This window comes from Periophthalmus magnuspinnatus, chromosome 9 (genome assembly GCF_009829125.3).
Source record: "Periophthalmus magnuspinnatus isolate fPerMag1 chromosome 9, fPerMag1.2.pri, whole genome shotgun sequence".
NCBI lineage: Eukaryota > Metazoa > Chordata > Actinopteri > Gobiiformes > Gobiidae > Periophthalmus > Periophthalmus magnuspinnatus.
In genome coordinates this window covers 29,345,709-29,362,978 of record NC_047134.1, presented here as the reverse complement: position 1 = coordinate 29,362,978, position 17,270 = coordinate 29,345,709, and the positions used below count along the sequence as shown (strand labels likewise).

Genomic DNA, 17,270 nt, shown 5'->3' with positions numbered 1-17,270 from the left:
TTTCTAGCAGCATACTTTTACTTACTTGCGTAATATTTTTTTCAGTAAGAGTAAAAGTTACGATTACTCTTGCCACTGTGAATAAGTCTACAAGTCACAAAAGCTTTATGTTGACAATATGAAATGACAAATGAATTGAACATTTGTGTTTCTTGCACCGCTCCTTCAGATATGATTTTGTTTTTGTAATTTTTCTGGTCTATCCTCTAAAAGTATTTGTGCATTATTTCATGTTTGGCCTTTCAATTACATTAACTTCAAATTATAAATGAGATGTTACTCTTTATGTTACTCTTACTTGAGTAGTACTTTTCTCAAATATCTTTTTACTCTCACTACAATATTTAGCTACTCTACCCACCTCTAAGTACGGCATAATACATGACTGTTCATTTAAATACATTTTTCTGCTTTGCTGTTTACAAGTAGGTCTGATAATTGTACATTCTGTTACCGTGACAATGTTTAGACACAGTTTGTACAGTTTCTAATAATACCCGTTCAAGTCCTTCTTTGAGCCGGTGAATTTGTGCACTAGCCTCACAGAAATAGCACAGCTTTGATCAGAATCAAAACCATTGTTGTCAACACTCTCTCGTCCCATAGCATTAGATAAAGTATTTCTCTAAAGCATTCTGAAAACGCTTCCTGCTTTTATCACATGACTTTCCCACTGGGCCTTATGAATAGCTGCTTGTTTGCGCGGGTGGCTGATAAGGTCCCTGCTCTGGTGCATTCTGGGCAAAAATAGTGCAGTTTGGAGTGGGTTTGGAGCACCGTTGGCTTCCTGAATGGGGAGCTTAAGTTATTCACTATGATACTCCAGATGGCTATTTTAAAAGTAGTCAAGTATGTTTAAAAAGGTGGATTTATGTAACTCTTGTGTAACATCAGGCCTATTAGGTCAAATATTGTGTTTTTCAAGCTATGATGCGGTATAGTTCATTGGCATAAATATAATGTTCTGTCCCCTTATTGTTTTCTGAGATTTTATGATTTTTACTTAGTTGTGCTGCTTAATAGGAGGCTATTTGGGGGAAATTGACATATATAATTGTCAGATTATTGAAATAAGGCAGAATGATCACATAAAAATATATATACAATGTTGCCAGATTTATAAAAAAAAAAAAAAAAGAAAGGAGCTAGGGTCTCCCAGGAGAACTCTCTTTGGGTTGTGTCCGCCATATTGCAAGGCAGATTTTTCATACTGAGACAGCAGGGGGAGACATGAACGCTTCAAACTATCCAAAAATACATATTTAAAGAGGGTACTATGGGATATTATCTCTTAACACGTAGCATATTGAGATCACCATGTCACCTTTTATTGTTTTGAGAATGCTGTATTCGCCGAAACAATGTATTAACATGTTTGATAAGTTTCACTTTCATGTTCGATGTTTTGAGTCTCCCCACCCTCTGCTCCTCACGTTCAGTCACTCCCATTTTAGAGCACTATCATCCTGTTAATGAAACTACTGCACATCAGGTTTGGCAAGTTGTTATGTACAGTTTTGTATGCTGCTATACTACACTATATTTATGGAGAATTATCACATGGAAGGATGTGGGATGTAGGCTTGCGGGCAGAGTATTGCATAGAATCGTGTGGTTAACCATAAGGAAGGTTTGAATCTTTAAAATACTTAAACAGGCAAAGCAAAAGAAAGCAAAAAAATCTTCAATCTTTAACCATCACAGAGACTTACAAAGACATTTAATGAGGTCAAAATATTACTTAGTTCTGCTTTATTACAGCTTTATGCTCAAACAGTTTTCCTTACCCACCCCTCATACTGATTAGCCTCTATAAGTGACTGACAAGTGGGTTTAACCAATCACAGTGAAGAAGAAGAATGATAAGTGATAAAACTGACATTGTGATCTGGTTCCAAGAAAATGGATGTTGTTTTTTTTGAGTGCTCTCACCACAGACAGTTCAAACATGTCTCAGTCCTGATGTGTCTCTGGGAGCTATGCCTCAGCGGGCTCCTCACGATGTGGAGGAGCAGGGACGCCCCCAAACATCTTCAAGTTTGAAACCCAACTACCAAAACTCCACCCACAAATGGATCTGGAGGTATAAGGAACAGTGTGATTGGTATCCACACTTCAGACTGCCAGGTGTTTGTAATCAGAAACACTTGGCTGTAATCAGGACAGTCCTGTGTGATGTTACGTAGCACTTTTGCAGTGGTCAGTGGAGGCAGCACACACTTAGTTTTTGACCAGAAACCTGCAACATTACCCATTTTCCAGTCAAATGACCAAAGAATTACTAGAGACAGTAGATACAGCTGTGAAAACACAAGTTATACAGTATAAAAAAGTCAATTCTTCGTTTAGTTCAACTTAAGATGTCAACATGCTTTTTTATGAACTATCTTTGAAAACAGATAACCTTCATTTGAACAGTTAAAAATGATGAGAAAAATATGTTGATCCAGATTCCTGAGTGACATTTAGCCATTGAAGGACACTCTCTGACTGTCTGACCCATTAGAATCGACTGATGAGGCGTCTGATTGTGACTTTGAGCTGACATTTCATCAAAGTTCACTTTTACTTTTATGAACCTATTCAAACTGTGGAACTACTCTGTCTGCAGATTAGTATTATTACGTCGAACAAGCAGCAGCTTAATTAACTAGCTGTTTCTACTGCTGCTGTTGTTGTGTCCTAAGGCAAGACACACAGACACCAAAATCTGATCATTATCTCATTTTTGGAGTTAGAGTATCAACATGCCATGTAAACAGTAATATGTGACGTGAGTAAAGCCCAGTACATGCTCCAGGATCATTTATTTTAACTTTGAGACTCAGGCAGACACAAAGAGAAACGTTAAGCTTTATCGAATGGGTTATCTTTGGTATTCAGACCCAGGCAGAGGTGAGTGAAGGGGACAATGAGATGAGGAGAAGTCAAGGGGATGCTGGGGAGAAGGTGGGGGTTTAAAATGGGCAGACTGGGCACTGATTGGACGTAGAGGAGGTGCGGCAAGCAGCAGGGAAGAGTAACAGGAGGAGGTGATGAAGGCTGAGGAGCAGGTAAACTCTGGAGAAGCGGTGAACGAGACGTAATTGCAGTTAGGTCTTCTAGGCTGAATTTACGCTAGCTCCATTATTGTAGAACATTTCATAAATAATAATGACACAGTTTTGACTTGCATTTAAAGTAGAAGTGCAATGTTCAGATATTTGGAACACATCTGAAAAAAGTCTTGTGTAAAGGAAATGGTTGATGGAGGTGCGCAACTTTTAGCTTGTGGTGTGTGGTCTCTTCACTGCCATATCCCGCTGCAGTCTTTGTTCTCATATGATTCTCTTCATGTCAGTGGTTTGCGCTTTTTGTTGCACATTTAAAAGTCGTTAAAGACTGAAAAATCCTGTAGAGCGTGGCGGGCTTAATCTGATTTCTTTATGGTTGTTCTAATGTGGCAAAGACATAAATGAAAGAGAAAAGGTTAAAGATTTAAAGAGTTATTTTAAAATGTATTGTGTTTTATCTTCCAAATGCAACAGTTACTCTAAAATTCTACTAATTCATTGACACATGACGGCACTGACAAAATGTATTCTGTTATATCATTATCATTGTGGCTCATTTGATATACTGTCTGATATGTGGGAAAACTACCTAACTAATAGCCTTATGTAAAGACTATTATTTTAAATTGCATACTGGGTACAGTCCAGGAGATTGACGGCGCTTTAATATTCATTAGAACTTAATTATGCTTTCTATATTCACAGCAGGAGCAAAGTACACATACTGCTAATCCCGTCTTAATAACATGACATCACATATATTAGTGCTGTGGGTTTTCATAGAGACGTCAAGGTGAAAAATGTGTAACAGTCAATCAATGCATTGTATATAAAGCTCATTCATGTCATTACCAGGAACTGTAAAAGAATAAGTCATTAATATCACAAGATAATATAGACTGACGTGAAAAAAGGCCAAGGGCTATAAAAAGAAGCAGGACACTTGATGTCTAATGCATTAAAAGCTTAATTACCGTCAGAACTAGTCTTGTTATGCTTCCGTTGTAGGGAGTATTATACCTCTGATGACATAGGCCAGAAAACAAGGACTGAGTTGGAGGTGTCCTTGGAACAGCAGTGCAATTTCTCTATCATTAAAGATACTCATTAGAGCAGGTATCAACACAGCTTTTAGGCTGAATAAAATGGCCTTATATTAAAAGTATTTAGGGGTGCAATTTTGAGTACTTTTCACCGTTAATGGGATATAATCTTTTTTTTTTTTTTTTACTCTTAAAGGCACTGTACCTAATGTTTCCCATGTGTTTGAGCAAAATGTGTCTTTGCCCAGTACAGATATATTGTATAAGCAGCACGTGAGGTCAATATAAGGCATAATTATTATTAATAATTGTGAAAAATGCTTATAAACTCATCACTGTGAATAATTAGAATGCTCAGAATGCATAAGGTAAGTGAGGAATAAAACTTTGGACCATTGCAAAGCGTTTAAAATGTAGTAGGTCTGTTTTTCATGTTTTTAAGACGTAATAAAGAGGGAGAGCACCTTTAATCACTATGGCAACAACGCACATTTTTCAACCCTCAAACCCATGCAACACTTCTACCATTTTCTGTTTAAAATTACAATCAGTCACGTGAAATCGAAAATCGAGTGTGACAATTTTGTATTGTGATCACTTTATTGAGTAGACCTGACTCATACAATCACATTCAAATTTGAAGTTAGAATGAAGTGAGTTACGTTTCCTTGGGCACTGCATTACATGCGCCCGAAGCATGAAAACTATTCATTAGCCTCATATTAGCGCACAAACCCACAGCCCTTAATCTCATCTGCTCAAATGAGATTCTCTGTTCAAGCGTTCAAAGATGGAGCTCACCCAGCAAGCAAAACTCACACACTCCAGCAAAAAGCCCTCAGTGAGAAATAACCACAAAAGGCTAATGCTAACACTGTTTACAACCTCATGAATATTAATATGCCCCAATAAAGAAACAACAAGCAGCTCCCCAAGGGGTCAGAACGAACAAGTAAATAAATAATATAGGCTATGCATTCTGGTGTTTGAATGGTAAACATGGGTTAATTAAAAAGGTGAAATGTCATATTTTGAAGACCCTGTAGGTTGTATTTTCCAAAAATAATATTGCTATTATTTTTCAAACCAGAGTAGAATTTTAAAAAGAGATTTGGTTTGTAAGTGCATGTTGAGAGAGCTGAGAAAGTCCTCAAATGGCCTTTCAAAACAGTGTAGGTTGTATTTTGTGTTTCTTTTTTGCAAACAGGAGTAGAATTTTTAAAAGATGTTTTATTTTATTTTTTTTGGTTTGTAAGTGCATGTTGAAAGATCCCAAATGGCGTCTTCATTTTCAGTGTAGGTTGTATTTTTGAGTCACAGGAGCAGAATCTAAAAAATAAATTTAAACATTTGTGACAACCTGGATTGTGGAAAATTACAGTAGTTCATCAGTGCGGCCACGACCACTGTCCTGCCCATAACACCACTCACCACATTACACAGTCATAACCATCCCTCTCCTTATTGACCCATTCACTTGCCGCAGTGTTCCAGGCTTAAACTCCCTCAAACTGCACAACAAGTAATTTATCATTCTGCATAAGAAAACTGCCAGGTGACTGACCAATAGCCAGACTGCCTTGTGCTGGGTGGGAGTGGTCTCAGGAGTGTTCTCTGGAGGATGTCTTCTTCCCTTTGCCTCGCCCTATGAACTTCACTCAAAAATGATTCTGGACTATTCTTTGTTTAAAGCTGGGGGACGCTTTATGCTGGTCACCACTTTGAAATTTCCATAATAAAGTTTCTATCCATTGTCACGACCGCTGTTGTGCTGTGTTCTTTTTAATAACAATTCTGTGTTCTGAGGTGACTGGGATGTGCCTTTAGAGTAAAAGGACCTGCCTCCTCCGCCCTGTCGCTGCTCCTCTGGCTCCTCCCACCTGGCCACACCATCAGCCGGTCACTACAACTTTAACACAGTAGCACATTTTGCACATATTTATTGCAACTTGTAAATAAATGCAGAAAGCTAAAACCTTTACCGTTGTGTCTGCCACCTTCCTTTGTTATGGGCACATGAGCCAGGCCAGGGAGGGTGTATGTCTTCATGTGTATACTATACTCATGGGGGATTGGGTCACAAACACCACAGAAAATACGTTCGCCCACTGACCAAACCCTACAACCAAAGTCATAGCATCATCAGTGTCAGGAGAGAGACCTGACAGACGCTCATCATCAAACTACAAATCAAATAACATTACCAAAGCATCACAAATGTCGAAAAAGCAGAGCGAAAAAAAGCGAAAAGCAACAAAGTCCTCAAGCAGCTCCTTCAAAACATTTAAGGTTGTGTTTTTACTTTTTTTTTTTTTTTTTTTTTGGAACACATGTTAAAAAGAGATCACTTTGAAAATGAAACAAGAACATTACATTTTTGGTTCGTAAGTGCATGTTGATAGAAAGTCCTCAGATTGCCTCTTCAAAACATTTACAGTTATATTTTCGAATATTTTTGCCAACTGGATTAACATTTAAAAAACAAAAAACAAGTCTTTTTTTCATTTCAGATGTGCTTTTGGTGAATGTTTGTAACAACATGGTCAAAAGCTTGAAGGCAATTACACGCAACAGTTAAAAAAACACATAATTGTTGTGTTTTTTGGGTATTGTGTGAAGAGTCGAACCAAACCGGACAAATTTAAAATTATTTTAATTTTTATTGTGGTAACGTTTTGGTTGGCCATTAAATATACAGCAGTAATAGCAGGTGGGTAATAGACGTGTTGCCCAAGGAATCAACAACAACATTCATGTGTGGGAGCTAGAATCAGAATCGCAGCGCCAACCTGTGGGTCAGTGGGTTTGACCACTGTTATGCAAATCTTTACTTAGTGTTTTACCTAATTTGTACTTTGCCATATAGACTGGGTACTGGTTTGCAGACCTCTTAGTCCCAGGTTCTTAACTCTCAGTTGAATTATATCTTATCCATTTGACCTCCAGTACACCGTGCTCTGTTTTTCACTGATGCACATTAGACTGTTTATCCTATGTCCCAAGAAGTGTTTTGGCCTTGTTGTTCCTTTAATGGGTCTAAACTGATTTTCTGGTTCATGAAAGTCTGATCAGTGTGGTCCAAATATGCTGTATGTGCTGACACAGCTTAGGGCAAGACGACACTCTGTCAGGGACAAGTAGCTCTTTATGATTGTGGCACAGTTGCTTTAATAAGTCAGGCTCTTTGATTCAAGACAACTTGGCTCATTTAATTCTTTAGTTGCTTTGCTTGTAGAAATTCCACAACAATTTTGGCGTCACGCATTAAACCTTTCGTCTGGTCCTTTTTCTGCAGCTGTGATCTAGCGGCTGGACCAGACCCTGGGAGGATCCCTTCCAGCCTCTATTTTTGAGGATGGGGGCTGCATCTCTCACTGGAAAACACCAGCACTAAGGCTCCGATTTACTATGAGTTGTGGTAAATTGTCTTGTTTTCAAATGTTCTGTTCTATTAAAAATGGGGTGGGTTGGGGGAACTAAGCATAAATTAAACAAAAAAAAAAAAAAAAAACGTGAAAAATGTAACTAAAAATGCTACTACTATCAACAACCAACGATGTTTTATGTTGAGGGTGGGAATCACACCACCGACCTCCAGATCACATGATTATTCGATTAATGCAAATTTTGGTCAGTTAAGACTCCAACGACCGATTAATCGACCAAGCGACTTAAGGACCACATTCCTAAATTACACATAGTTACACTTTTGTCACCATGTGCTGTAATACCTTTTTCCATGTACTAACTTTATGTAAACCAAAACAAATCATTTGGATTTTAAATGAACCTATACTTATGTGTACTGATCTTGATATGTATTTATTTTTGTGTAGTCTGCTTGTTAGTAAGGCATTAGGACGACCTACGCTGCAGTTCAAGTTCACAGTTGATTCCACATATGTTTTATTTATAACCCTGTGAGCTATATTACTGTCTCTAATAATTCACAGTGCAGAATCTCTTAACATCTTGGCCACATTCATGCTAGCTAGCTAACTGCCCTCCAACTAACTGAGCCTGGAGCAGTGCCGTCTGGACAGCAGCCAAACAAGCATAAGCAAAATCTGACTCAATGCAATCCATATGAGATGGATCCAAACACTTTACACATATTGTATTTTGTGTTAATTCAATAATTTGGCTGTTCATTCCAAATTTGGTACAACTCCATGCTTGTCTGTGTGGGTAAACATATGAATGAAGTCCTTTCGTTTATTGGGAGAGGAGAGATCTTTAGACATATTTGAAATCAGATGTCCTTCTTGTCAACAGCTATGCAAAGAATTGGCCTTTTCAGTGGAAAGACTACTTGGACACGAAGATTTTGAGTAGTAAATATATATAGTTTACTGTAGGAATTGTATTTATCCTGAAGCTTTACAACAGGTACAATCACAACTGAACCAGGGTCAACATTTGAAGTACGATATGTTGCTGAAGAAAATATAGACAATAAACAATAGAGTGGTCCCTCGCTATATCGCAGTTCACCTTTTATGGTCTTCGCTATTTCGCTGATTTTTTTGTAAGTTTACCATTGTCAATCACTCTCCTCGGTGCCATGTCTCCTGTACAGTACAGAATCCATTCAGCCAAATTTACACAAATGTTCAATCGCAGTGTGACTCTGAAGTGCTGTATGTTTGCAAGTTTTCTCCCCGACAAAACCCACAATGTCGATGAAACGTTCTGGATCGACAGATTTCAGAAATGCTTTTGACTTAAGTGTTTCTCTGCACGGAGAGGTGCCTCTGCGGATACCGCTGAAGCACAGCCACGTGAACAACACATTTAAAGTGATTATCGAGGAAGAGGGATATAATATACGAAGGTTTGAACAAGAGAGAAATGTGAGAAAATATAAATGCCTGTCTGAGGAAAGTGTATAAAGTGTGTGGTGAGGGGTTTTACAGCCTTTAAACATATATAATAAAGCATAATAAAAATAAAGCTGATACTTCGTTGTTTTCGCCTATTGCAGGTTATTTTTATAACGTAACCCCCGCGAAATGAGGGATCACTGTACTATTGAATGCCACTATAACCCTAGAGCAAGAGTATCCCGCAGAACTATTCTAAAAATACCTTATTGTAAAAGGAAAAAAAAAAAACATGAGTTACTTTAAATAAATGTGTCATAGAAATTATGTGTTCAACCTTCCACAGCTCAAATCTTATTGTAGTACAGAAAAATCCTCCACTTGTAGAAAGAAGTACACACAATAAATACAGTATTGACTTTCAAAAATGATTGTTACATCTATCATGTAATGAACAATAAGTCGATATAGTAATAGATTCAGGATTCAGATCAGAGAGAGGCATTTTAGGTTTAAACCAACTGGATTTCAGCACTGAAAGCGGTAAACCAATGAGAAACTCACGTGAGGCTCATTCTGCTTTTTGATTGATTAAATTGTATCACATAACCTGTCCATGATTTCGATTTTGTAATTTAGAAAAAAATCAGCATTACAATTGTTAACTTTACAAGTGGTATTTGGACATGTTTACCTATCTGAGGACACAGTTCAAATCTATACTCAAAATGTCACATATTGTATTGAGATGTCAAACTTGCATGAGACACCTACGACACTTTCCCGGTGCTGAAAAGTTTGGGTCACAAAGTAGTTGCTATAGGCGACACAGCTGATATAGAATTCTGTCATACCCATTGGGAAACTTTTCTATTTCACAGACCTATGGCAGAAAATCCCCGTGTCACAGTGCTCAACCCAGTCGCCCTGTCAGTCATGTGCCCAATGCATTTTTCATGTTTATAAATGGCCCCTCAATCCCCCTATCTCATATCAATACAGGCTGCATATTTATACCTGTTTATCTCTCTATACCTGCTGCCTAGTAAATCCTTAAAAATGCACCTCCAATTCTAATGCTAAACACTGTTGGCTAAGATATTTGCCTTTTAGTCACATAAAACAGATTTACATTTCAGTTTATAGTGTTAGAGGCGGGTTGCAAACAAGAAAAGAGCATCTGGCCTAGTGCAATAATTTAAAGGAGACATATTGACAATCAACTTAGATCCATCATCATTTGCTTTCTCAGATTTGATTCATTCTTGCATGTTTGAGTAATTCTGAGGCATAGAAAATTTCAGTTTTCACCTACCCCCTATCCCCACCCACATCTCTAATTATTTGCACTAAAAAATAAAGTTGACTCGAGGTCATACAAAGGGTTCAAAAGGTGCCGTCAGTAGAAAATCAGTTCTGGAGTTTTGAATAGCAGGTCAGTGAATATGTTTCTATTATTACTGTTTTAAATGTATTATTATTAATTCATCATTTGATTTATATAGCACCTTTCGTGACATCCAAAGCAGTTTAAAGAGCATTATTCATGATCCACTCCACACTCGGTGATGATAAGCTACTATTACTCGAACAGACTGATGGTCCACACCAACAGCCCCCCCAACCACAACCAACGCTTAGGCACACACCACTTTCATTCTAGGCCAGGGGTGTCAAACTCATTTTCACAGAGGGCCACATCAACAAAATGGTTGCTCTCAAAGGGCCAGATGTAACTTTAAGAGTATAAATGTAATGAAATGTAACAAAATGTAATGCAAAATAAATGCAACTACTTTATAATCTTAATTAACCATTTCTATATTTATTACTTATTCTAGTTACAAATATTGCATATGGATTTGCTTAGATATGAAAATATAGCTGTGCAACTGTTTATCTCCTGAAACTGATATTTTAAGACAGTCATACCTTTTAATTTACCTTGTTGCGAGTCACATAAAATCGCATGGCGGGCCACATTTGGCCCACGGGCCTTGAGTTTGACATATGTGTTCTAAGCAATGTGGGTGAAGTGTCTTGCCTAAGAACACAATGATACTACCAAGTACTAACCAGGCCCAGCCCTGATTAGCTTCTGAGATCTGACAAGATCAGGCTTTGACAAGGAGGTTTGGTACAAGTTTACTACTAAATAATAAAACAGCATAATATGTCTTCTTTAAGGTTAGAGTTTTATTTATTCTTTTTTTTTTGTCCTCATCTGTAAACCTATGACTAACTACACTCCTCTACTTCAATGCAATATTTTCAAGGTAAAGCTACCATTTGGAGTTAGATTGCTCGAGCCGGCCCTGTTGTATTCTCACGTATCACCACTAGATGCTGTCTACATTACTTCTGTCCCATAGTGTCTCAGCTTTAGCTTTAACCTAACAGAAGAAGACCAGCGAGCACAGGGAGGAGGAATAGGCTTCACATCTGCCCTCTAGTGGTAAAAAAAATAAATAAATAAACTTACAGATGTTAGCTTTAAAGTCCTGTTGATTTTTTAACATCTTAAGGTCTTTTCTAAGTGTTTTTCACCACTTTCATAGACCAGAGCGGAGTTTTGTTATCACGCTAACAACAACTAACATGCTAAAAGCGCACGAGCCTCAGTTCCTGGTGCTCTACTTATGCATTATATGGGTCAAGACACATCGTACTTTACTACACGAAAAAAAACCAAAAAAAAAAACAGCCACTTTAAATATCCGGAGCATACAGCACAATCCGCTTTTACCTGTTCCGCTATTCCATCCCTCTAATGCCAGTGCTGACTCTCAAAGCTGATAGAGTGAAGTGTGAGTGGGAGGTGGAGGTAGCGCAGGTCCACAGGCAGCCTGGCTAATAGATGTTTTCCACTGCTGCTGTCAGAGTCGTAAAAATAGCTCTGATTGTCCTACGCATCACATCTTGTATTCTCCGCATGTTTTGGGTCTGTCATGTACTTACACATTGCAATGTTTATCTTTTCATTTATTTGGAATCCAGAGACAGAATAGAAGAGGCCTTGGTTCGACGTCTAATTGAAAAACAAATAAGGAGTAGGAGCAGACAAAAGTTCTTGTGTTTGAAAGGAAGGGCAAACTTATTAGGAGAATGTATTTGAAAGTGTGGTTTATTTAGAGGCTTACTTATTACTTGGGCTCACTTAAACTTAAAACCCACTTGTTCAGACTGGCATATTCTTTATAATCCACAACTGCCCTGTCCTTTTTCAATGTTTTTTATCTGAATGCTTTTAACTGTATGTTCTAAATGTTGATTTTAACTGTCTGTATATGTATATATTGTATGTAAGGTGACCTTGAGTGCCCAGAAAGGTGCCCTATAAATAAAATGTATTATTATTACTATTATTATTACTTGTAAAATTGTTGTAGTTAAATGAGCGCTATGTAACTTTTCAGGGGCAAAGTTCGTCACTCGCTGGTCTCTATCTCAGAAGTCATTGCTTGGATGGAACGTTCCGCACTATGGCAGTGTGCTTCATTTTCCAAGCTATAGGGCAGATCTGTGGAGAGGCAACCCGGTCACAGTAAAGATGTGTGTTTTTCGAGGCGTTTTTGAGCAATACAAACATCTGTAATTAAATAAATGCAAGGTAGATATGTTGTCATGCTGCGGAACATTCCAGGCAAAGTAATAACAAGGAAGTGCTGGGCTCCCTATTAGAAAAGTTCCATAGTGCACCTTCACATGTTGTATTATTTGATTGTTAGTGGCTAAAGGGGTACTTATGGTTGAACAATGTTTGTACTGATTGATGTATTAATTTTATATAATTATGTTAAATGCACTGTAACTTTTCTGGTAGCGGTCCACTACCTTCTCACCTTCTTCACTGTACGGTAAACATATTTATCTTGCATTTATTATAATACAGTATTTTTTAAAGATGCTTTGGGAAAAAAAAATGTATTCTTATTGCGAACAGGCTCATTATGACAAAGATCTGACCTGTAACTTGGCCTGATTAACTGGTTCACTTTGCAAACAATGTTACAAGGACTAAACAGATCATTGGACAAGAGAGAATGCAGAGACAAAACAAAACAAAAAGGAAAAAAGCAGAAATAAACTTAAAATAATAATTTATCATCAAACTCTGACTTGATCTTCTGATAAACTGCTGTATTTCTAGTGATGTGACTTCTATGTAGAGCTGATATGCGTCGCAAAACAAAGCTAGTGCGCAGTTAACAGCTGTTGCCTGTTTATCAATGTACGCAACTCGCATAAAGATCAAAAATATATTTCCGGCGCATAATGCATCTAACATGAGCCAAACCCAATGCATTACATAAAGAGATGTTAAAACACAGTGTAGAGATGCAGAGAAATGAAATAAATGCCCATCAGAAAAGTTACATTGTGCATCTTTAACTGCTGTATTATTTTATTTTGTATGTATATGTAATTGTTATCATAGTGCTTAAAGAGATAGACATGGTTGCAGTATTTCTGTACTACCGTCCTAATTCCTTTAACTCAAAAAATAAACCAATTTGATCATAAAATTTGTTTTTCGTCATGTTCAAAGGTCATGCCTCTGAGCTGGTCCGGTCTGAGTGACCCTGACTGTTACATAACACACTGTCCAAACTCACCAATCCTCTTAACCTTGAACAAGACGGATGGGCCAGGCTCTGTGTGTCACTAAAATGTGCCCTCCAGAAACGCATTTGTCACAGATGCAGAGTTCAGCCAAGTTTGAGCCATGCTACATCTGTGTAATGAAGTGGGACTTTTGCTTCCAAGTAAAGTGCTTAAAATGACTGAAGAAACACTACAAGGCCAAAATGCGTATTCTAATCAGAGTTGCCAGATACGCTTCTTTATAGTGTATTTGTGTTTATTTATTTATCAAATTTTGCACTTTTGGCCATTATTCTACATGTTAATAGATGCAGCTATAACTTAGATACAAATGATTTAAAAGGCGTGTATTTAAGAAGTACTTGTTTAGTCATAGTGCTCTAGTCTGGTTGCTGCTTCTTGTGGGTCTGTAGTTGCTTGTTTTGGGCCCAGGATCCAGAATACACACAATGTAGAAAAAGTTTCAGAGGTTTCAAAGTCATCTGGACACTGTTTTTGAAATCAAGATGTTTCAGCTCCCATCCAGAAGCCATTTTCAAGTTTAAGCATTGGTCTGACACGCTAGGATTTATGCCACTATTGTTAACTGAGTGTAGTATAAACCCTAGTGTCTCAAACCAGTATCATGAGCAAATCATTAAAGTTTGGTAATCCAAGGTGAGAGAAATGTAATTCTGTTCAAAACAATGGGTGACCAATGAGCTTCTTCATTTCACATGCATCTCTGAAATAAACAAGTCTGATTGTACGGCTGTGTGTTTGTGCCAGACTGAGATCCCTCTGAATAAAAAATACAGCGTGATATCATTCTAATCTCCTTCTTTTCATTTGGTCGAGCGTTTTAGGGATGGGCTGTATTCGCGCGATATCGACTATGATGGAGGATTTGATATCACAGTAAATATTCCAATGGTGCTCATTCTTTTTACACTGTACCAGTCTCTATTTGCTTATGGAATTTGTCAACTAGCCTCAAAGTTGGTGATTTAATTCCTACTCAGACTACAGTGCACATACGGCTGTTGTGTCCCTGAGAAGTCACCTCATCTGCCTTGTCTCCAGTCACTGTACATTACCTCTATACATATTATACATGCTGGTTAATACACACCATTCAGTTATCATTTTATTTTGAGGCATAAATGCTCAAATCTGCCTATTTTTTTCCAATTTGATCACAACCGCGTGGAGTTGTGTGATTTTCCAAAGTATCTTGTCCACTTCCCGTTATAGAAACAATGGTTTTAAGACTTTTTTGAGCCTCTGTCCTCTCCGTGTGAGTGTCCCTGCAGCGCGCTTTGTGAGATAGAGTTCAGCCTGGTTCACTCCTGTCACGCTTCATCCTGAGCTGTTTGATTGGTTTACTGTATTACTCACCCCTCTTCCATCTCAACAATGAAATGTGTCATGTTATTGAGTTATATTATAGATTGTGTAGATTAACTCCATCCCATTTACTCAGTTCAATTTACTGCACTTTTCATTTACCATTGTACTCTTACTTTTTAGTTTTTTGGTTTTACTTTAGTTGAGAACTGAACAGTACTTCAAACACCTTTGTAATAGTTGTGCTTCCCCTTCCCACTGTGAGGTAAATCCCAAAGAAACCCAAAGATCATTTTTTTTCCCTGCGGACAATATTGAATTACTTCAGCATTTGTGTGTCTTTGACCGACCCTTGAGATTTGATCAGCTTTTGCAATGTCTATCCTTTGAAAATACAGAATTTGTGTTATTGAGTACACAAGTAGCAGTTTCTCCATACTACCTGAGTAATATTTAAACTAAAGTAACTCTTGAGAACAAACTTTATGGAGGATAATTTGTTTCATCAGATTTTGAATGTTAAATGCTTTAATTTTCTTTTTTTTTATTTGAATTATTTTTCTTCTTAATTTCAGTTGATAGATTTTTAAGTATACATTTTAAGTATACATTTTGTGTGTTTAAAATTTCACAAATAAAAAAAACTTTAAAATATTCAGTACACACATTTTCATCCCTCAAACCCAACTCAAAAGTTCAAAATTTAAAATTGACAGTGAAAAAGTTTGCGGTAAAGATCTAACACACCAAGGCCTAATCAATGGACTGTATGTGATTGAGATGGACAGAGGTTGTTTCCTATTGGCCTTTCTCTTCTTTGGGCGGGGCTTATAGTTAAGGGCTCAAACAGATGAGGTTCTGATTAGGTTAATTCTGTCCAATCAGATTGTTTCCCTACAGCATTCCCTGTTTGTTGTTACTAAGTTAGATCAACTCACCTAGTATCTATTGCTTAGGCCTTGGCATCTTGGCTCTTTGCTGTGAAAATTTTCACTCCGAATTGTACGCTTAAAATTTCAGCAATAAAAAATTCTGAATAAAAATAATTTGAACATGTTTATTCAGAGTTTTTTTCAGAGGGATTAATTTAGCGGTATTTAAAATTCTAAATTTGATGCAACAAATTACCTTCATTAAAACTTCAGGTAACATCTGTCTTTACTGGCTCAATAAACCTTTTAGGGACTCCAGTTCACAAATTGGCAACCGTTATGCCGAACATTGTATTTCTTGTTATCCCCATACATCCCCACATTTCACTGCAGTGGGACTGTAAGTTGTGAGAATTTATGCAAAAAAGATGTTGTAAATGGTCTATAGACTTTCCTTAAATTTTTATGTTATACTATGTGACATGTTAGTCTACTGCATATTACTCTGAACAACATCAGTGAATGGTAAGTGCATAAAAGAAAAAGTTATTGTATGCAAATCACAGCAGATGGCCATCGAAAAGTTTTATATACACACACAGAGAGTTAGTTGGCCTTACCTTAACCGCCTCGATGTGCGTGACCCCGTCGAACATCATGTCATTCACCGTCACAATCTGGTCACCGACCCGGAGCCCCTCCCTCTCTGCGAACGACCCGGGCTCCACGAGGGACACGTAGATCCCGACTCCGTGCTCAGCTCCTCCTCTGATACTGAACCCCAAACCCTCCAGGCTCCGCGTTCGGGTCAGGGTCACTTTACGCACCTCTCCCAAAAACGGCCAGTCCAGGAACCCACCAAGCCCGCTGCTCTGCTCCTGGATACATGTCACATACTTCTGCAGCGCCAAATCGTCTCCTTCCCCGTACCCCTCCGCTGTCCCGTTACCGGTGAGGAGCTCGGGTTTTAGGTACAACCCCTCTGAAGTGTACTGGTCAAACAGAAGTTGATCCGAGCGCGGGATAACGAGTCGCAGCATCGGTAACAACTGTCTTTTCGTGCTTGTGTTTAGGATGACTTTGAGCGTTTGAACCAGGTCGTACACGTTCCTTTTGGCGTGGTACACATTGAGACAGTGTATGAACTGCTCTCGCTCCACGTCCACTAGGAGCACGTTGAGCGAGTTGTGGAGACGCCGGACATTCGCCGAGAGCGCGCGACCGGCCGAGCCACCGGAGCTGAGGCACTGGGAGGAAGAGGTGCTGAGCGAAACCTGCTGCTCCAGATCCGCGCTCATCATACCGCCAACGTTAAGGGCATCTCTCGTTGTCCCGTTCGGAGGCGCGATAATTGGGGTAGAACTTCAACAGGTGTGCGCTGGACTACGGGATGGAGGCGATGGCGCATCTAGTGTCTTCACAAAAGCGTTTGACATTTTTTAACAAGATTTAAAATGCATTTGCTATTTGAAGTTTGTAGAATTGGAGCCACTGCGCTGCGTAAAATTGTTATTGAGAACACGCTCGCGTCAATACATCAAATAAATC

The 17,270-nt window shown here is 38.3% G+C and overlaps 1 protein-coding gene across 1 annotated transcript in view; it reads right to left on the bottom strand.

Annotated features, from left to right (window-relative positions):
- Positions 1–17,023, bottom strand: part of LOC117376193 (whirlin-like) — a 172,285-nt gene extending 155,262 nt beyond the window's left edge. Inside the window, exon 1 of the mRNA XM_055224247.1 lies at positions 16,343–17,023. Coding sequence (XP_055080222.1) covers positions 16,343–17,023 — 681 coding nt within the window. The remainder of the gene's footprint in view (positions 1–16,342) is intronic.
- Positions 17,024–17,270: the final 247 nt, after the last annotated feature.